This window comes from Suricata suricatta, chromosome 3, assembly GCF_006229205.1.
Source record: "Suricata suricatta isolate VVHF042 chromosome 3, meerkat_22Aug2017_6uvM2_HiC, whole genome shotgun sequence".
Lineage (NCBI taxonomy): Eukaryota > Metazoa > Chordata > Mammalia > Carnivora > Herpestidae > Suricata > Suricata suricatta.
Window position 1 is genome coordinate 148,403,167 of NC_043702.1, and position 22,527 is coordinate 148,425,693.

Genomic DNA, 22,527 nt, shown 5'->3' on the forward strand with positions numbered 1-22,527 from the left:
AAACAATTTATGCAAACTCACACTGGGACCATAGTCCAAACACTGAGAAGCTCTGGGATTGATTACTGCCTTTTCCTTGCCCCCTTAACCCAGTTTTTACATTCTTAATCCACTCTTCCTTCTTTTCAGTAGCACTCCAACTTCACTCTTTCCTTCCTCATTCTCTTCCCTGCATTTCTATGTGAATTTCAAGCTGTGCAGACTTTACAGTTTGCAGGGTCAGCCCTCTCACATCCTGTGATTTTGTTGCATGCCACTTACTTTTGCCCCTCTCTGCACTTCATTGTGATCCATATGAGATTTATTTTCATTGTCTTCTTAGCTATCAGTGACAGACTTGTTTGTAGAAAAGACATGTTTTCTTTTGCTGTGTCTGAGACTGTGTGTAGGGGTTTTGTTTTGGTCCGGGTTGGTTGCTTTTCTCTATTTAAAACTAGATTGTGTCTACACCCACACAGAAACTTCATCCAGTCACTAGGCACCAGTAGGCTGTTCCTTTGCAGAGTATGATCAGACAATGCCATGTATCTGCTGATTGTGAGTTTCCATTCTTGAAGACTGATCCCAGGAATGCATGCTTTTCTTCCTGTACCTGGCAGGTTATTTACTTAGCAAACTGAAGAATGGAGGACTCAGCATCCTGACAAAGTACCAAACTGTTGAGATCACAGAAAATTATTTCTGGAAGTTACTTTAGAACCTATTCTAGCCCAACTCCCTTATTTTACAGATAAAATACCTGGGACCATGACTTAACCTATGCTGTACAATAGCATAGTGGCAGAGAACGAGCTAGAACAGTTCTGAATTCCCAGACCAGCATTCTTTCCACTGTGCTGATGGCTGTCTTCCAGGTGCAGAGTACAGGTGGTGCTTATTACAGGACTCTGCTGGCCGCAGTGCTGGGCCTACTGCTGTGGAAAGCACCCTCTTCTTTTGCTCAGTCTGATTCCATTTATGGAAAACAGTGGTAGAGTTTATACACAAGGTTATAATAAAGTCTGCTACTGCCCCGTTTCTTACCTTTTTAAAGTCAACTTCCCTCCATTTCTGATTTTTCAGTATATCTGTTATTTATTTCAATCCAAACTACTTCCAAATAATCAGAATATTCCTCCACTACAGTTGATGTTGATTTTGAACCTTGGATGTATTTGCTAATGATTACAGACTGGTGAGGTTATGAGAATTGAACTGCTATTATTTAAAAAGTAAAAGCTACTCTGGGACTCAGGATGGCAAAGTAAGGATACTGAATCCTGTCCCTCTCATTACAAAATTAAGAAGTAATGGGCAGAGAAGACAACAAAAGTCCCTGAATAATGGGGCACTTCTCAGCAACTCTCTGGAAGCAACCGAGCTGATGCTGGAAAACCATGGGTACGTTGAGGGAACCTGGAGAGAAAAAAGGACAAAGGAGCCCAGAGAAAACTTGACATTTAAGAGATGAGATGGGAAACAGAAGCAGGTGCTACTCTCCGAGAGGAAACCACCATCATCTGGCCATATACTAAATAACAGCAGTCCTCACCGTAGCTTCTTAACACAGCGGTGTTCATTCGTTCCGTCTTGAGATAGTGATATTTTTGTTCAGGAATTGGAAATGATATGAAGGCTTTGGTTGTGAGTGTACCTGTACATGTACAGTTAGAATTTGCTGGTGCCCCTGTTTTATCATGTGGAATGAGAAGCCGACAAGAATCTGCAAGGAAAAGACTGAAGTCAACACTCTGGAAAGAGTTAAGATGAAAAAACCACAGGGGACAGGAGTAGGCTGCTAACTCCCAGTTTCAGCTTGTTTCCTTTGTTTTTTTTAATCTTTTTTTTATATAGTTTATTACCAAGTTGGTTTCCATATAACACCCAGTGCTCCTCCCCATGACCATCACCCCTCTTCCCCGCTCCCTCTTCAGCCCTCAGTTTGTGCTCAGCATTCAGATTTTCTCATGATTTGCCTCCCTCCCTCTCCCCAACTCTTTTCCCCCCCTTTCCCATTCCCGGGGTCTCCTATTAGGTTTCTCCTGTTAGACCTATGAGTGACAACATATGGTATCTGTCCTTCTCTTTTTTTTTAATTTTTTAAAAATTTAAATCCAAGTTAGTTAACCTATAGTACAGTGATTTCAGGAGTGGAATTTAGTGATTCATTGCTTGCATGTAACACTCAGTGGTCTTCCCAGCAGTTGCCTTCCTTAATGCCCATCACCGATTTGGTCCTTCCTCCCCCTTCCTCCCCTCCAACAACCCTTGGTTTATTCTCTGTATTTGGGAATCTCTATGGTTTGCCTCCCTCTCTGTTTTTATCTTATTTTTCTTTCCCTTCCTCTATGTTCATCTGTTTTGGCTCTTAGATTACACATATGAGTGAAATCATATGATCTTTGTCTTTCTCTGACTTATTTTGCTTTCAGCTGCTTTCTAAAGTTTGTGATCTAGGATATATTCCTTCCTTTCCAACAAAATTCCTATTTTGGTAGGGATGGAAGAGCCAAGGAGAGATTTTGAGAAACCCAGACTCTTTGTAGTCCTAATACATTTTCTATGATAATAGCTGTGTCTGGCCCAGTACTATTAAAATGTAAATTTGAGTTTTACCAAAAGGCCCAACAGATATGGATACAAGATCAAAATAACAATCCTTAAGATTTAGAGAAGAAACCCCCATACCTGGGTTGTCATCAAGATAAGTGTCAATAGTCAAAGCAATTTGTTTAATCAAAGTCTCAAGCAACAATTTATCCAGAGTGTAGATGAAAACCCCACAAAAATCTTCATGATCAAAAAATACCACTAACATTGCAAGTCATCCATACTTTTTTATTTCATTTTTGTGTGCAGTGAGGGTTACTAGATTTGGCAAGTAAAAGTACAAGACACTCAGTTAAATTTGAAAGTCAAATTACAAATACTAGTTTTTAGTGTATGTCCCATGCAATACTCGAAACACAAATTTATACCAGAAACATTTCTCCTTTACGTAAAATTCAGATTTAACTGAGCATCGTGTAGTTAATCTGCCAGTCCTCAGTACAGTAAATAATATGCCATTGCAGGCATAGGAGAAAAAATTTTATTTCCTCAATATATATTTTAAGTGGTACGTCTTGTCCCCAGGCATTGAAATTGGCCAAGATGCAAAGTAGAAACTCTATCAAAATGTTTTCTCAGTGAATTGTATAGATGTGTCAACTGTTTTTTTTTTTTTTTTTTGAGACTCAGTTCCATTTTGTAGGGAGAGTTGGGAAAATGAAAGGACGTTATACATTTTAAATATTAGTAAAATTTTCTTTTTTTAATTTCTAGTATTAATAACAATATAAAAACCATAATTTTAAAAGTAGACTCAATTTCTGCAGCAGCATAAGATTGTAAAGGAAGAACAGAGATAAGAAGGGAAGAAAACCAGGGCGCCTGGCTGGCTCTGTTGGTTAAATGTCCAAGTCATGACCTCATGGTTTGTGATTTCTAACCCTGCATGGGGCTTTCTGCTGTCAGCATAGAGCCCACTTCCGATCCTCTGCCCCCCGCCTCTCTGCTCCTTTCCTACACATGTTCCCTCTCAAAAATAAATAACAATTTTTAAAGGGAAAAATTAAAAAAAAAAAAAAAGACAAAATAAATTGATTTTGTAAAGAAAAACAAAAGAAGTAATGGGTAGATATTTTTTAAAGATTTTTAAAAATACACAATAATACTTGAGAAAGAAAGTCTCTTTGGGCCAATGATGGAGAAAAAAGTCACTGTGGTAAGGGAGCTATAAATGGATATAGGCAATTGGGTCAGGGTTTTTTGCAAGGATTCTGTCTACTCAGAGCATGAATCCAGGAACCAGGAATCCACTATGCTGTCTGCAAATGCTGGCTGGGTTAGTTCAGCTCCTCCCAGGAGCATCACAGAAATACACTGCTTGTGCCTGACCAGAAATAAGGAAGGCAGCCAGGGGCAGCAAGCAAGCACAACATAGAACCCAGAGCCATCAACTTAATATCTGGTTCAAGGCCAGCACCTTATCAGGCCTAAACTGAGGCAACTTGGAACTGCCCTATAGAGACAGGTACTCATATTTTAAAACTATCATAAAAATAGAGTACTCAAGACATTACAAAGAATTCAGAAAATTTAGGACCACAAAAAACAATTTATACATGAGAAAACAAGATAATAGAGCAATCTAAAGAGAATTTTAAAATAAGTTAAAATCTCTAGGGTGCCTAGGTGGCTCAGTCAGTTAAGCATCCAACTTTTGGTTTCCACTCAGGTCATGATCTCACAGTTCCTGGGATCAAGCCCACAGGATTCTCTCCCTTACCCCATCCTGTGCCCCTCCCCCACTTGCACACACACATGCTCACTTGCTCTCTCTCAAAAAAAATAAACTTTAAAAATAAAATAAGTTAAAATTCTAAACATACAAGTTAGATCCCATAAAACAAGAATACTAGGTAATGAAACAAGAACAGAAAGGTGTGAAAAGGAACCACATAGAAGTTTTGGAAATGAAAAATGTAATATTGAAATGAAAAAATATATAGTATTGAAGTAACAGAAGAAATAGAGTGTGCAGCATACTATTACAGCTTAATAGAAAAATTAGTAAACTGGAAAATAAGATGGGGAAAATCTTTCAGAATGCAGTGTAGAGATGGAGGTAGGAAACATGAAAGAGAAATAAAATGAGGAAGATAATTTGGCGCACACATCTGCCAGGAGGCACAAAGAAGCAGAGAGAGAGAATGAAAAAGAGACAATAATAATAATAATGACAAGTGCAGTTGAGTATTAATCCATGAAGGTAGTCGTCAGAATAGAAAAACCTCACCTGTAAAGCACAATAAATAAACCAATAACTAGTAATAATTTCCATAATGAAATTGTAGGGTATTAATGATATAGAGAAAAATTTTAAATGCTAAGAAAAGATGCAGATAGTGTATCTACAGAATGGTAGTCAAATTGACATTAGGCTCTGGCAACAGCAGGTACCAGAAAACAGTATCTTCAGAGTACTGTGGAAAAACAATTATGAACCTACAGTTTTATGCAGTGATTTCTAAGTACAAGAGCAAAATAAAGGCATTTGCAGATACACAAGGCTAACCACTCAACCCCCAAACTCTCGCTAATGAAAGAACCAGAGGATGTTCTTTAGAAAATAAAAAAGTACATGGAGAAAGCACTGAGATACTAGAAACAAAAAATATTAAAATAGCATGATAAAGCTAATTTTTTTCTCTTACATGTAAAAAAGATATATCTAAAATTCTAGCAACTAATAATGTGTTAAAGATATAAAGGTATGCTAAGGCCCTTGTTTTGAGTAGAGATGAATCTGATTAACTTTATAGACTTAAAGAAAAAATATTTAAATTAAAAATATACTTAAATTTAATAAATGTATATTATTAAATTGATAAATTTAAATATACTAAATGTAGGAATAACCACTAAAGTAATAGAAATATATAAATAGAAGATACAACTCCTAAATTAGTAGTAGAAATACAAGTAACTTAAAAAAATTTTTTTCGGGGCACCTGAGTGGCTCAGTCAGTTAATCGTCCAATATTGGCTCAGGTCATGATCTCACGGTTTGTGGGTTTAAGCCCCACATCGGGCTCTGTGCTGACAGCCAGTTCAGAGCTTGGAGCCTGTCTTCAGATTCTGTATCTCCCTCTCTCTCTGACCCTCTCCTGCTCACGCTATCTCTCTCTGTCTCTCAAATATAAATTAAAAACATAAAAATAGAAAGAATTAAAAATTTTTTTTTCCAGTGTATTTAATTACTTATTTAAGTAATCTCTACACACAACATGGGGCTTGAACTCATGACCCTGAGATTAAGAGTCGCATGCTTTTCCGACTAAGCCAGCCAGGCACCCCTGGAAAAAATAGGTAATTTTAAAATTTTATTTACTCAATTCAATAGAAGGCAGGAAAGGAGATAAAAAGAAGCAAAGGGAAAACAGTCAATAGGAAATATAAAATAAAATATGTCCGTAATCATAATGAATATAAATTTATCTACAAAGCTAGAGAGACGCAGATTATTCTTAGTGTATGCTGTCTTCAAAAGGACACTGAAGGGGGTAAAAACATATGGGGAAAACTGCATGTGAATACCCCCAAAAAACTGATGCGGCAACATTAATTTCCATCAAAAGATAATTTCAAGCAAAAAACATCAAATTATAGGAAGGAGGATATTTCTTACTTGTAAAAAAGGAACAATCCACAGAGAAGATATAAAATAATGCAATGTAGACCCTAAAAATATAGGTTCAAAATTTATAAAACAAAAGCTGACAGAATAGCACGGAAATAGTATATAGACATTCAGAGTTGCAGATTTTAACATATGTCTCTCAGGCAAAACTACGTAAGGACATAAAGGATTTGAAGAACATAATTAACCAGCTTGATCCAATGGATATAAAGTACACACGGAATGTGTATACCATGGGGATCACATTAAATTTAAAATCAATATTCACTAATTTATTTGTCAGATATTTATTGAGAGCTATATATTGCTCTAGGCACTTGGAATACGTTGGTCAACAAGACAAAGGTCCTGGCCTCATGAAGCTTAACATTCCAGCAGGGAGTAGGAGGAGGGGGCAGGCAGTGAACAATAAACATAATAAAGTATCAGTTAGACACTGATAGATGCAGTTTGAAGTAAAAAGAGATAAGGAGGATTGCTGGAAAGGGCCTGGTTGTAGTATCAAGTAGGTTGTCTGAGTAAACCTTGTTGACAGACTGAGATTTGAACAAAGATTTAAAGAAGCTGAAAAAGTCATGAAGAATTCTGGAGGCAGTGTCCCAGGCAGAGGAAATAGCTAGAACAAAGGCCATAGGGTGGGAAAATTTGGCCCATATAAGAAATTATAGAGGAGAATAGTAGGAAAGAGAATCAGATCGTGTGGGTATAGGGTATTGTAAGCCTTTGCCTTTGACTCTGAGTAAAATGAAGAACCATGGCAGGATTTTGAGTAGAGGAGTGACATGATCTGACTTAAATTTTAAAAGAAACAAAATAGATAAACATAGAGGAAGGGAAGGAACAATAAGATAAAAACAGAGGTTGGGGAGCATCTGGGTGGCTCAGGCAGTTAAGCATTGACTTCAGCTCAGGTCATGATCTCGTGGTTCATGGGTTCAAGCCCCATGTCAGGCACCATGTTGGCAGTGCAGAGCCTGCTTGGGATTTTTTTTTCCTTCTCTTTCTCTCTGCCCCTCCTTCACTTGTGTGCGCTCACATGCACATGCTCTGTCTCACTCCCAAAATAAGGTTTTAAAATTTTATAATAAAAAAACAGAGGGAGGCAAATCATAAGAAACTCTGAAATACGGAGAACAAACTGAGGATTGCTAGAGGAGAGGTTGGTGGGGGGATGGGCTAAATAGGTGGTGAGCATTAAGGAGGGCACTTGTTGGGATGAGTATTGGGTGTTATAGGTAAGTGATGAATCTTTAAATTTATAGAATCTATATACATATATATACACACACACATATGTATAAGTATATAAATATATATACGTGTGTGTGTGTGTGTGTGTGTGTGTATAATCACTCTAACTGCTGCATTGAGATTAGACTTGAGACAAAAGCATGAGCTAGGGGACTATTAAAGTAATCCAGGCAAGAGATAATGGGATCTTGGATCATGTGGCAGTGGTGGAGGTGCTGAGAGTTGATAAGATCCTGGATATGTGAGATGTGAGGGAAAGAGTAGTCTTGGATGACTCAAGTCTCTTGGTCTGAGCAAATGGAAAGATACAGTTGCTATCCATTGACGTGGAGCAGTCTGCAGATATCGAAAGTTGGGGAGGAAATCAGGAATCCAGTTTTAGCTATGTGAAGTGTAACATATCTATTAGATATCCAACTGGAAAAATGTGCAGATCCTTTGCATCTTTGGAGCATTTAGATATTTAAAGCCACAAGACTATGTGACATGCTGGAAAGACAATATAGAAGGAGAAGAGGACCAAGGACTAGAAAAATAAAGATATATGCCTAAGTAAAATGCATTACAGACCTAAATGTGAGATCTGAAACCATAAAAGTCCTAGAAGAGATCACAGGCAGTAACTTCTCTGACATTGATCATAAAAATGATTCCCTAGCTATGTCTCCTAAAGCAGGGGAAACAAAGGTAAAAATAAACAATTAGGACTATATTAAAATAAAAAGCTTTTTGCACAGCAAAGGAAGCCATCAAACCAAACAAAAAGACAACCCATTGACTGAGAGAAGATGTTTGCAAATGATATATCTAATAAGGGCTTAGTATCCAAGATATATAAAGAACTTAACATAACTCAACACCAAAAGAAACAAACAATCAGATTAAAACATGGGCAGAGGAGGGGTGCCTGAGTGGCTCATTTGGATAAGCATCTGACTGTAGATTTTGGCATAGGTTCAAGCCCCAGAATGGACTCCCCATTGACAGCATGGAGCCTGCTTGGTATTCTCTTTCTCCCTCTCTCTGCCCCTGCTTGCTCTCTTTCTCTCTCAAAAAGGAATAAAATAAACCTTAAAAAATTCTTAAAAAAAAAAAATGAGGGTACCTGGGTAGCTCAGTTGGTTGAGCTTCTGACTTTGGCTTAGGTCATGATCTCATAGTTTGCAGGTTTGAGCTCCACATGGGGCTCACTGCTGTCAGTGCAGAGCCTGCTTTGGATCCTCTGTCCCCCTCTCTCTGCTCTGCTTGTGCTTTCTCTGTTGCTCAAAACCTAAACATTAAAAAAAGTTAAAAAAAAAAAAAAGGAAAAAATTGGCAGAGGACTTGAATAGACATTTTTCCAAAGAAGACACACAGATGGCCAACAGACACAGGAAAAGATGTTCAGCATTACTAATCATCAAGAAAATGCAAATCAAAACCACCATAAGATATTAACCTTATACCTGTTAGAATAGCTGAAATCAAAACACCCGAAATAACAAGTGTTGGCAAGGATATACAGAAAAAGGAACCCTCGTACACTTTTGATGGGAATGTCAGTTGGTATAGCCACTGTGGAAAACAGTATGGAAGTTCCTCAAAAAATTTAAAATAGAAATATCATATGATTCAATAATTCTACAATTGGGGTATTTACCCAAAGAAAACAAAAACATTAGTTTGAAAAGATGTATGCATCCCTATGTTCATTGCAGCATTATTTATAATAGCCAAAGAATGTATGGAAGCAGCCCAAGTGTCCAACAATAGATAAACAGGTAAGCAAGATGAGGGGGGGGGATCTGTATGTATATTATATGCATAATGGAAGATTATGCAGCCATACGAAAGAGGAGATTGCACCATTTCAAACAACATGGATGGACCTAGAGAATAGTATGCTAGGTGAAATAAGTCAGACTGAGAAGAAAGACAAATACCATATTATTTCACTCATAAGTGGAATCTAAAAAATAAAAACCAACAACAAATGAATAAAAAAAACAATAACTAGAACCAGATCTGTAAATACTAAGAACAAACTGATGGTTGCCAGAGTAGGAAGAGTTGGGAGGTACAAGCTTCCTGTTATGGAAGGAATATATCATGGGACTAAAAGGCACAGCATGAGGAATATAGTCAGCGATATTGTAATAGTGATGTATCAGGATCCATGGTAGCTACCCTTGTGAACATAGCATAATGCATAAACCTAACAAATCCTTATGTTGCATGCATGAAACTTGTAACATTGTGTATCAACTGTACTCAAAAAAATTAAAAATTAACAACAAAAAAATTTAATTATACCTAGGTGGTACAAGTTTCACTGATTAGAACATCAGACTTTGTAATCATCCTTCTGAGTGGTTAAAAACAGATACACTTTGGGGCGCCTGGGTGGCTCAGTTGGTTAAGTACCTGGCTTCGGTTCAGGTCATGATCTCACAGTTCATAGGTTTGAGCCCCGTTGTCAGGCTCTGTGCTGACAGCTAGCTCAGAGCCTGGAGCCTGCTTCAGATTCTGTGTCTCCCTCTCTCTCTGGCTCTCCCTGCTCACACTGTCTTTCTGTCTCTCAAAAATAAATTAAAAAATTAAAAAATAACCAGATACACTTTGCTCTTGGAGTTTTGATTCCAGTTTTAATGATAGGTGTTGTATTCTGCCACTAGTCTGTATTAAGACTAGTAGTATGTATTTGTAAGATCACTAGGTCACCAATAGTCTGTGGTGTGGAATACGCATTTTATTTTTGTTTTGTTTATTTAAATATGTGCTAACTAAACATATAGAGACTGGCTGTGAACTTAACTCCAATAACAAATTATTAGCACCACCCAAATTAACTAGCCAGATAGTAACATTACATGTTATCTTGCAAAACTGATTAGACCAGTGCCCAGGGCACTCAGATATTAGCTATTATATGCCCTTTGTGCTCAAACAAAACCAAATGTGTGTGGTTCTGAGTATGCCAGTCAGTCAGTCGTGGAGCTTAGTTCTTTCCCGAATTGCATACTAAGCAGCAGACTCCAGGAATCTAATTAATTTGATCCCCACATTGGGCCTGTTTGCCACAAACCTTGCCATGCCTCATGAGCCTCACAAGTTGCGTTTCTTCAAGAAATGCATATGTAGCTCTTACACTTGGTAACAGTGTTTGCCTCGGCGTAATTGTATTTGTGTGTAATTACATTGGCATTGCAGTGTGAGGATGACAGGGTTGACAGGACCATTAACTTGCGTACCTTGGGAATTGTTTCCTGCTCCCCGCATGGCTGACTGAAGGAGCTGTATTTCTGAATAATATTATAGTATGGGAGTTTGAAATGGATTTCTTATTAAATAGTATATAGACTGTTCTTTACCTGCCATGAGCAAAAATTATCTGGACAAAACATAGTACTCTCTCTATGATGTATTTTATCTTTCAACTTTTTCTCTGTAATGAATGGCTTTTTTTTAAAATCTCTTATATCTTAGGCATAGGGAGAAACTTTTATGTCACCTTCAGAGTTATAGCTGTACTGTTTAGCCTGAACCAAAGCTTAAGCTTCCTTTGGTAGAACCCTGGTGAAGGGACAAACATATCCAGTGGAAATGAGAAAGGCAGAAAAAGGAAAAATTTAGATATTGAGCGGATTCATTTGGCACAGAAGAAAATAATTTGAGCAAAAGAGAAATGAGAGCATTAAAACTAGACCTAGCAATGCAATGGCATCTTCCATTTTCAACTGTTTTGAAGTATTTTTAACCAAGAGTATGGACATAGAGCATATATAGATGGTACATAGACAACTCCTAAAGCGTATAGACAAACATTTACACTGTGTATGTCAGCAGCATCTGCAAAGCAGAAAGGGTGTGTGCCAGTTCATTGCAGACTAGGAATGCTTGTTTGCGTACTTTTCTGGAACTTGTACTATTATTATAAGAAAAGTAGATGTTGTGGCGCCTGGGCTGCTCAATTGGTTAAGCATCCAACTCCTGGTTTTGGCTCAGGTCGTGATCTCACAGGTTGGTGAATTCAAGCCCTGCATCAGGCTCCAGGCTGACAGTGCAGAGCCTGCTTGGGATTCTCTCTACCTCCTCTCTGCCCTGCCCCTGCTCATACATTCTCTCTCTCTCTTTCTCTCTCTCTCTCTCTCTCACCTCCTCTCTCCCTCTCTCTCTCTCAAAATAAATTTTTTTAAAAATAAGAAAAGTGTTGAGTTTGTAACTACATTTTTAATGCCAAGGAAGGAGTATTCTCAGTAAACATAGATGAATGGAGCAGACTTTATTTCTGAACCAACTACAAATTCACAATTAGGAAAAGTAGCTGAAGAATCACAACTTCTACACGAACCATACATAGATTGCCTTTCTTAGTACAGTAATCGCCTTCTTCCTTAAAACTCTGCCAACTGTAAGTTTCTTACCACCTGATGGAGCATTCAGCCAAATGTATAGGCTTTAAAGAAAATTATCAAAGTATTTTAAAAAATCAGGTTGATGATAGTTCAAAAACTTGAACTTAAAGTAGACTTTCTGAACCTTAGTGTTTATAATTTATTTTTATAGGCTTCTACTACTCACAGCTTAATGATGGTTCTCGGATTTTATACCTTTAAGTTATAGGTTTCACTGTCGAGAAGTTCCTAAATACTGAGCCTACATTTTAGGCATGCCACCAGATGGTATGTGTCTTGTCTGACACACAGATTATACGCACAACATAAATATCAAACATATCTTTATGCACTAAACATATTTATTATTTTAAAGGATATTCTAAAATATAATTATTTTATGGTATTGTAGAATTGTGGTAGTATTCAACATCTTTCTCCTTGACTTTTTAAAGCCACATTATTGAGATAAACTTTAAACAACTCTTTACTGAACATTTATAGTTTTAATAAGTTCTAACAAAAGTTTTAGATAAGTCATACACTTATAAGCTGCTTACTCAGTGTTTAACCAGCCATATAACCTAGAGAGAGCCCTTTGGGCTACTTTTAAGCGGATCAAAAATGTAATTTGCTCTGTTAGTGCTCTTGATCAGTTTGCAGCATTTTTTTTTCTCATCAGAGCCCTGTGAGCATCTTAGCAGAGTAGTTACTTCTTCACCCTGTGACTGTGTCTGGAGCGTAGGACGTTTAGTGTCCCAGATCCTGGCTTGCTAAATGCTGATAGCACTCGCCTGTCTTTGTGAGAACCTTTGTCCCTGCATTATTTGCAAATCCCCCTGAGGAAGTATTGCCCCTCCTCCCACCTTCACCCTCGAAAACCTCTGCTCAGGGGCCCCTGGGTGGCTCAGTCAGTTAGCCGTCCAACTCTTGATTTTGGCTCAGGTCATGATCTCCCGGTTCTGGTTCGTGGGATCGAGCCCTGCTTTGGGCTCACACGGACAGGGTGGAGACTGCTTGTGACTTCCTCTCTCTCCTCTCTCTCTGCCCCTCCCCTGCTTGCACACTCATGGGCACATGCCCTCTCTCCCTCAAAATAAATAAATAAACTTAAAAAAAATGGAAAGAAAATCTCTGCTCAGCTTCTGAGTTGCCTCCTCTAACTTTACTTACTGCTGCTTGTATCTGGTGAGGCCTAGAACAAAAGTGTGAGTGGAAGAAAAGCTGCGTAAATTATTCACATAAAAAGAAGGTAGCCTCTCATCTCTGTTCAACCTTTTTTTTTTTTTAGTTGTTGGCCAGTTTAAATTTCATTGCAAAACACTAAACCTATAAACCAATTCTGGGACAGGTTTCTTAAAGGACCTGTATAATCCCTTACCCTTAAGTGAGTTTCTGCGATTTAAACTTTCATAACACTGGGATATTATTTAAGTTTACAAGAGCAAGATGGAGAACGTTTTGTAGTCTAATAAAAATTAGTGAACTCCATGTTCGGCAACTTGTACATCTTATTTGCCTCTTGTGTCACTGCTCTGCACCTAGTCTCCTCCCCTCATCCCCAGCAGCCCACCAAAGTGTAAACACGCCTTTTGGAGAATGTGTTTTGTTGGTCTGATTTTTTAGCTTTTCTTGCTTCTTCATAAACAATATGTGTCAAAAGCCCTTTATTAAGTGGAAAGAATTGTGTGGCTTCTATCTGCTCTTTATTTTCTTATATCAGAATAAGCCTAACGCTCCACTCTAGAGTGATTCATTTCAAAGGAGAAGTTGAGGATAAGAAACTCATTTTGTGGTAAAATCCTAGTATGTCTACGTCACCCAGGAACATCTACACAGGAGAAATCATTAAACATGCGTTAACATCATTGATCTTCCCCATCACCAAAGAAGGAAGAAGATTTTCATAGCAAATAAATTAAAAATGAGGGTTAAGATGGAAAAATGGAAGGACATAGGAGTCAAGTGACAAAGAACTTCTGTTCTCTTCAGAACTTCTCATACACAGCCTTTATCCCCCAAATAATGCTTGTGGCGCCTCTAGGTGCCCAGTAATAAAAACAACAAAGTAATACCTGAAATGGTAAATGCAGCTCTTACTCCGTCTGACTGTTCCTCTGACTTGGCTGTGAGCTACTCATGTCTCCCTTAAAAGCAGCTTGTTTGTTTAGTATGAAATTAGAAATTATGTAAGAACAGATGGAAGAGTAGGGCTTAATTGGGGTTATTTCTTTTTGTTTTTTAAACTTATAAATTATTTTAATTGAAGTACAGTTGGCATACAATGGTATACTGGTTTCAAGTATACGGCATCGTGATTTGACAGTTCTGTACATGATGCTGTGCTCACCACAGTAAGTGCAGTCCCCATCGACCACCACCAACTGTACTCCCTCAAGTGTACTTTTTCATCTGTGACTTATTTACAACTGGAAGTTTATTCTTCTTAATCCCCTTTTTCTGTTTTGCTTATCCCTGTGCCATCCTCTCTTCTGGCACCCACCAGTTCTCTGTATTTATGAACCTGTTTCTGTTTTATTTGTTCATTTTTGGTTTTGTTTTGTTTTATTTTACTTTATTTTATTTTATATTATTTTATTATGTTTATTTTTGAGAGAGAGTGCTAGCAGGGGAGGAGCACAGAAAGAGGGAGGCAGAGATTCTGAAGCAGGCTCTGCACTATCAACTCAAAGCCTGATATGGGGCTTGAACTCACAAACCACGAGATCAGGACCTGAGCTAAAGTCGGATGCTCAACTGACTAAGACACCCAGGTGCCCTGTTTTGTTTTTTAGATTCCACGTATAAGTATTTGTCTTTCTCTGACTTATTTCACTTAGCATAATACTCTCTAGATCTGTCCCTGTCACCACGAATGACAACAGTTGATTCTTTTTTATGGCAGAGTAATAGTCCATTGTGTATACATACCCTACTTCTTTATGCATTCATCTCTCGATGGACACTTAGGTTGATTCCATATCTTGGCTATTGTAAGTAATGCTGCAATAAACATAGAGGTGCATTTATCTCTTTAAAATAGTGTTTTCAGGAGCGCCTGGGTGGCTCAGCCAGTTGAGTGTCTCTCACGTCATGCTCTCGCAGTTCATGGGTTCGAACCCCACATCTGTGCTGACAGCTCAGAGCCTGGAGTCTGCTTCGGATTCTGTGTCTCCTTCTCTCTCTGCCCTTTCCCCACTCATGCTGTCTGTCTCTCTCTCTGAAAAATAAATAAACATATAAAAATAACTTTAAAAAATAGTGTTTTCATTTTCTTTCCATGACTTATATCAGTGGAATTACTGGATCATACGGCATTTTTGTTTTTAAGTTCTTGAGGAACCTCCATACTGTTCTCCATAGTGGCTGTACCAGTTTATATTCCCACCAACAGTGCATAAGGATTCCCTTTTCTTCATATTCTCATCAACACTTGTTATTTCTTGTCTTTTTTAATAACAGCCATTCTGACTAGTGTGAGATGATTGTAGTGTTGTTAATTTTAGCAGTATGGAGCCCTCAGCTTGCAGTTATATAAATCTTGAGATATCCTATAATCTCTTTGAAGACAGTAATCATGTCTTAAAGAATTTTATATAACCCTAACAGTATGTCGTATGGACATATTAACCCTATTAATAACTTAATAGGGTTAGATGGATTGATATGAGAAAAGTGTCAATTGATGATTAAAAGTATTTTCTTTAGCACTTATATTCATAAATGAGACTGAAAATGATAGCTCTGTTTCAAACTCTTAGTTCCAAAAGAGGCACAAGGATCTTAAACTATTTTTAATTCTTAATTGTCAATATTGGACTCATTACTTTCCTTCCTAAATCTGAACTAAAATACTGTATATTGTCACTACTCAGAAGTTTATAAACTAAGCTACCAAAAATTTTTATTTGCAGGAAGCAACATAAGAATTTTTGAAAGACTAGGTAATGTCTGCCAATTTAACAATCTCCTTTAAGCTTTAAAGACCTGTGGTTTGGAAGCCATGCTTACCTTCCAGGAAGAACTTTCCTATACTTTTGCTGTATTCTGATGAATTGGGTGTTGGTAAAGGATTCTTTTGGCACTATGCCAAAAATAGAATTTTAGAGATTGCAGTTCTAGATGATTGAGTTTCAGGTTTGGGGCCCCATCAGAAAGATCTAGGCCTAAAGTTTCTGGCTACAATCATACAACATTTATTGACTTAAACATCTCATAGTTTAGGCTCAATTCTGACATTCACAAGTACTGATGGAGACGGTCTTCTCTGATACCTTAGCCAGAAGTACTTCAGAACTTTATTCTGTTGTCCTGTTTTCTTTTTTTGTAACAAAAGAACTTGAAAGATATAGATAGGGAACATTTGAGATTGTGAAACCACTCTGAGATCATTTTAATTTTAAATGTAACTAATTCCAAGAGACTAGACTTTGCATGACTTACAAAATGATAATATAAAGCCTCTGGGTTTTACAATCTAATAGAATTATTAGGTTTACTTTTAGAAGTTGTTCATAGTTAATATGCCATTTTGCAGGTCTATCTCCCCCTTTCCTATGCACACCCATTTATATTTGTATAGTCTACCCTTAGAATTTTTTAACTTTTAGTTTGGCTTGGAGCCAAAGAACAAATGATGTTCTTTCTGGCTGGCTATTGTTTTACCTCTGCCTTCACATTCTGTCTGACCTTCTATACTCTTAGTCCTTGCTCTATTCAAAATCTTTACCAGATGAAGTTTTCAAAAAATATTTTTAATTGCTGTGATCTATCCTGGATAAATATCAGGACCCCTTTGCAAGCTACTGGTCTCTGTTGAATAGCAAATACAGCAAGCAAAATGAGGAAAATGTTTTTTTTTATGTGAGCTTAATACTAATACCAAGTTTGATACCCAAAATGTAATATGCTTACAAAGTCTAACTACAGTCTCCCTCGTCATATTGTAATAAACACTGTTGATCAATCTTGAATTATCAGTTTATAAGTGGGGAAAGGAGGGAAACTATATTCTTCAACTAGGAAAAAAGAAAGAGTTGGAATTTCAAACTTGCTTTTTTTGAGATGATAGTCAGGGGTACAGTGGTTCCTCTAGTGAAAGCCCTGCAGTGACATTCAGGGAATCTCCATTCATGCCATAGAACACACAAAGGATTTGCAGGGTACATTTGAGCTGTCAGAACACTGGATGGGGAAACTCTGACAGTCTGACACTAGAGGTGATTCTGGGAATTATATCAACCGTAATAAAATCATTCTCCAAAATCCAAAATTTTGCTGAATAAGTAATTATTTTTTGTAGTGTTTTCAGATTTTACTGATGAAGCAGTGTAATATTGGGTCGAATTTAGTTCAAAACACCTATCCTTTGCCAGTTTGATAACTCAAGGATGAGATAATTATCCTCCTATCATGCAGAGTAGAAACTACTCTTTTCTTCTCACCAGCAAATGACTTGGACTAGCTCTTTGCTCTTGGCTTTCAAATTTTTTGACCATGACCCACAATGAGAAATGCATTTTAGGGGCACCTGGATGGCTCAGTTGGTTAAACCTCCAACTTTGGCTCAGGTCATGATCTTGCATTGTGAGGGTTCGAGCCCCACATTAGACTCTCCGCTGTCAGCACAGAGCCTGCTTCGGATCCTCTGTTCCCCGCCCCCCTTGCTCTCTCTGCCTCTCAAAAATAAGCAAACATAAAAAAAAATGAAATCCATTTTACACTTGTGACCCAGTATGCTAGTAAATGTATTATGTCTAACTAAAACAGCAGTTCCACGAAAGCACCCCCTTACTCTGTTCTGTGTCATGTGTTGGGACATTGGCTGTTCTGTTTCACTTTTTATTGATCTGATTGTGACTAAATTGATTCGTGACTATCAATGAATCTTAGTTCATAGTCACTATGCCTTTAGCCCAAGTGATTGCTTACCGACATTAATAAACCCAACTCTTTAGTGAACACGATCTTAATTATATATGTAATGAAAGACAGTCTTTCTGTAGTTAAAAGAAGCTACCTCATTTGCCCCATTTCCCACCCTACTAATATGAAAGAACTGGGTGGGTTTTTTTTTTAAACTTTTTATTTTGAAACAATTTCACACTTATAGAAATATTTTAAGAATAGTACAAAGAACTCCGGTGTATCCTTCACCCAGAGACCGCATTCAGATTTTACCAGATTGTCCCAATAATGTTCTTTGTAGCAGAAGGATCCAGTACAGGATCACACATTAGACATGATTCTCATGTCTCTTTAGTCAGCCTTTCCTTGCTTTTTATGACCTTGATATTTTTTAAGATGACAGGCCTGTCAAGTACGTCCCTCAATTTGGGCCCAGTGTTTCCTCATAAGTCGAACCAATTTATGCATTTTCTACCACAATGTCACAGAAGCAACCCTTTGCATTTTATTGTGCCCTAACAATCGGTCCTCTTCTGGTAGTGTTGACCTTTGACCACTTGCGTAAGATGGTGTCTGCTAGGTTTCTCCACAGTAAATCTCCCTTTTCCTCTTTTATGATTAATAGGCGATACTTTGAGATTATGTAAAATCCAGTTCCTCATCTTATTTTTACCTAGTAGCTTTGGTATTCAGTAATGTTCCTTGCTTGGATTGATTTTACATGGATGTTTGCTAAATGGTGATTTTTAAAATTTCATTACTCCTTTACATTATTATTAGGTATTCTGTACCTAGATATACTGTAAGGAAGAACTTTCTCTCCTCATTTACTTATATTAATGTGTGTTCATGGACTCCTATTTTGTTTAGTGGGTTATAACTTTTCACTATCATTTATTTTGATGCTCAGATTGTCTCAGGTTTGGCTTTTTAAGCAGGTCTCCAGATCCTTTTGTCATGTTCCCATTATTGTTAAAGTGCTTCCTTATTTTCTGACACAAGAGATCTAGGCTCATTTTCTTTCCCTGCCCCAGCTCTGGAATTAGCCATTTCTCAAGGAGCCATGTTCCTTTTCATGGAGAGTGCATGTAGAAATTATGATCTGGGCACGAGGTGTGTGAAATGCTACTGGAGTGTTGCTCTTCCCCCATCTCTCAGTGGAGAGAGCTAGGAAGTACACATATAGATGCATTCACTTAGACACACACACATAGACACTCTTACATCTTTAGTTAGTTATGTCTGTCTATATATATTGAAAATCTCTGGTTCACACCAATACCTTCAATCCTGCATATCATCACAAGGTTTATTCTAGCTTTACCTTTTTTCTTACTTATGCCTGTCTTCTCCAACATTGAGAAATCTAGGTCCCATTACCCTCAATATGTTTATTTATTGTCTCAACTCCCCTATATAAAGCCAATCTCCTCACTTGACCAGGTTACTGCCTCTCAGCATTGAGAGGATCAAGTGAAATAATGTATGTTAAAACACTTTAAAATATAAGAGAGTTTACCATTGTTAGTACTGCCTACAACTAGATAGAAGTGAAAAGAGGCAGGATTGATTGGTAGTAACAGGCTTTTACATTTCCTCTTCAGTTGCCAATGAGAAGTGAAATCATTGTATAAACTTTACAGAAACAGATCAGGAAACTGATCAGACTTGTTCTTGCCATCTCTTTGAGGAACAGTGTAACCTGGTAACTTTCATTCTAGATTGTGAAAAAGTATCTCTCCTATCTCCTGTCTTCCCTAGACAATTGTGCTTGACATGGGAATGTTACTAGATTTACATCAACATCTCTTTCCTAAGAGATCTAATAAAGAAAAACTCACTCTTATCAGATGAGATTAACTATATAAGTAGTATCTAAAATGTAAGATTCATAGATCTGAATTCCCAAAATAATTGGCCTTTCAGACACAAAATAATCTGGTTTGTGGTGGAATTGATCAATCTTAAGTTTTTTAGATTGGGAATGAATTAAAGCCCATTTTATTTTATTTTATTTTATTTTATTTTATTTTATTTTAGGAGAGAGAGAGAGAGAGAGAGAACACATGAGTGAGGGGGAGGGGCACAGGGAAAGATAGAATCCCACCTAGACACCATGCCTAGCACTGAGCCCAGTGCAGTGCTCACTCCCATGACCCTGGGATCATGACCTAAGCCAAAACCAAGGGTAGGACTCTCAATCAACTGAGCTACCCAGGTGCCCCAAGACTTCTTATCAACCCTTATCAACCTGTATTCCTCAGACCAACCCCCAAATAGCTGATCACTTCCCTTCATTTAACAAAATTTGTCATAAGAATAATGAAGATATCAAGATAATTAGAGGAAAAAAGAGTGGCAGGCTAGGAAGATTTGAAGGAAAAAGTATAAATTTCATGTAGGAAAAGGGAGGGCTGGATAGAGTTTCCAAGAGCCCAGAGAGAAGTGAGTTGTTACTTTGGGGATAAACCCATTGGCTTAGAAAGCATTTGGCCTAGAAATGTTGGATAGGATAGTGATGACAACAGAGTGCGAAAGATTAAATTTGAGATGTTTCAAGGCCAAATCTAAAAACCTTCAGCACCAAGCAAATAATTTCCTTTCTTTTTAACTCTTAATTTTCCCCGTGGGTAACTCAGTCCTATAGTCTTGCATTTCTGCTCCTGTCTCTGTTTTCTTTCTTCATTTCTGATCCCTTATTTTCCCTTACCTATAACCCCTTTCCCATTTAGTCTTCCCTGATTACGGCATTTTAGGAACCGGGAAAGCCGTTATACTTTGAGACTCAGCCATTAAAGTCTGTGATATACAGAGAGCTAGCTTCCTTTGCAGCGGGCCAAGGTTTCAGTTTGCTGGGCTTCCTTGTGATGCAGCAGAAATTAAAATGGGACATAAAGGGCCTGAAGGTGCTTTGACCGATGTGTCTGTCAGGGCTTTGTTACTTAAGAGATCCAGAAATTGAAAAGTCCCCATCTCATATTTAGCCGACTGTTCAGAGAAGTCCGCCGTTGAAGTGCTGCTTACTCTAACTGAAGCAGTGGATACCAGAAGGTTGGTGGGTTTGCCCCTGAGCATGTCCCCAAAGAGCCTCCCTTTATTCCTAGAAGCTGGCAGGCTTTCTTTTCTTCCTGCAAGTGGCAACCCGAATTCTGAGTAGAAAGTGAATCTTTGCCCTTGGCTCTTCTCCAGCATTCCTCGCTGAGCGAATAGGGATTTGGAATGTCAGAAAACAGAAGAGGGGAGGGGAAGAGATGTGTGTGTGACTGTGAGTGTTTATATGTAAGAGCAGCTTCTTCTGGGAGGACTCAGGGAAACTTCACTTCCTCAGACGGCTCCCTTCTCCTAAACTCTTGGTTCCTTATTTGTAGTTTTTTTTGTTTTTTAAGTATTTTAACCTGAATTTATCACAGCAGTTCTAAACCCCTTCCAGCCCAATGGAGTCCAGCTAAAGAAAGACGGCATGATTTCCAGAGGATTTCTATTTCTTCCCTCTGGATAAAGCGATGGTAGTTCGACCCAGGCTCGTCTCCAACAGGATCCAAGGTCATCTTTCCTCTGGGATTTAATCTGGTGTCATCGGGAACCTAGACTCAGGTTTTATTGGGGAGCAAGTCTCAATAAGAAGTGTCCTTTGGGAGAATCAAGGACTCCATCGAGGCATAAAAGGTGTGGCTCAGCACGGCACCCTCACCGTAAGCCACCAGTCCTGGGCAATTGTGGTTGAAGCTAAACTGAAAATATTGATGGAGCACGCCTCTCAGACTCTGTTTAACTGTGGACTGGCTTAGAGCGCAAGACTATAATTTACAGGGTGGCTTTTATCCTTTATTTAGTTCTATCCAAAGTCATCTTGCATCAACTAAAAAGGAGAGATTCTGTGAGGGTAACCTGCAGGGGTACTTTGTCAGCTTTGCGTGAAGAATCCAGTAGCTGAGTGTCCGTCTACATCCTGAGGAACCATGGCCTCCTTATATACCCGAAGTAAAGAATCCACTCGGAATAGGAAGTCTCAGTCTGATTCTCCCCCAGCATCTCCTTCCCCGACTGCCAAGACGCTCCGCGTAAGCAGAGTTTTATTTATGTATGTTCTTAGTTGTGTCAAAGGTGGAAAACGTATATGTAACTTGGGGAGTGAGGTTTAGACCAAAGGCATTTCAAAGCATATGGGAATCAGTAGAGGAGAAAAGAAATTTTGCAAGTAAAGACCCTGTTAGCTTTTTTGCAAGAGGTTATGGTACATAATACTCACTATATTCTTAAGTGAAAGCAGACCTAAATATACCAGACTATGCTTTGTCTTTTAGCTTTTAACCATCAGCTGTAAGCTGTCTGACATAAGATTTTAGAGTCCTTGTCACTATGTCTTACAGGTGTTTTCTTAATTTCTGTGGCTATTTTTAATTGCTCCATTTCCTGTTTTTTGTGGGCCAATACTATATTTCCAGAGGAAAGGCTCCCACATGGCCATGAAAATATACATGTTCAACCTCAGTTCTGTGCAAGTTCTTCTTGAGCATTTGTGGAGGTGTGCATACGAGAGTGTATACCTTTGCCTATTTTGTGTGTCTATTGAGTGATAGGGGAAAAAAAACTTGGAGTCTTCAGTTCTCAGTCACCCTCAGGAAACTTTGTGTTTCTAAAGTTCTAAATAACTCCTGGCTATTGACAACCAGCTGTGTGGAAGTGTTTGTAATACCCTAAGCAGATCCATTTGAGATGTGTTTTTCGCTGGTGAATGTTTCTGTACAAGTGATTTGCATCTGACTTAGTGTC

At 38.1% G+C, this 22,527-nt stretch overlaps 1 protein-coding gene across 7 annotated transcripts in view; it reads left to right on the forward strand.

The window, feature by feature from the left end:
- PPP1R12B (protein phosphatase 1 regulatory subunit 12B) overlaps positions 1–22,527 on the forward strand; it is a 207,698-nt gene that overhangs the window by 146,932 nt on the left and 38,239 nt on the right. Inside the window, exon 19 of one of the 7 annotated variants that reach the window (XM_029935475.1) lies at positions 21,185–21,663. The exons of 5 other annotated variants lie outside the window; for them this stretch is intronic. In XM_029935475.1, the coding sequence (XP_029791335.1) occupies positions 21,185–21,253 (69 nt within the window). In that variant the 3' untranslated portion in view covers positions 21,254–21,663. Of the gene's footprint in view, positions 1–21,184; positions 21,816–22,527 lie in introns of those variants that run through there. One more of the 7 variants, XM_029935478.1, reaches the window with a different exon arrangement.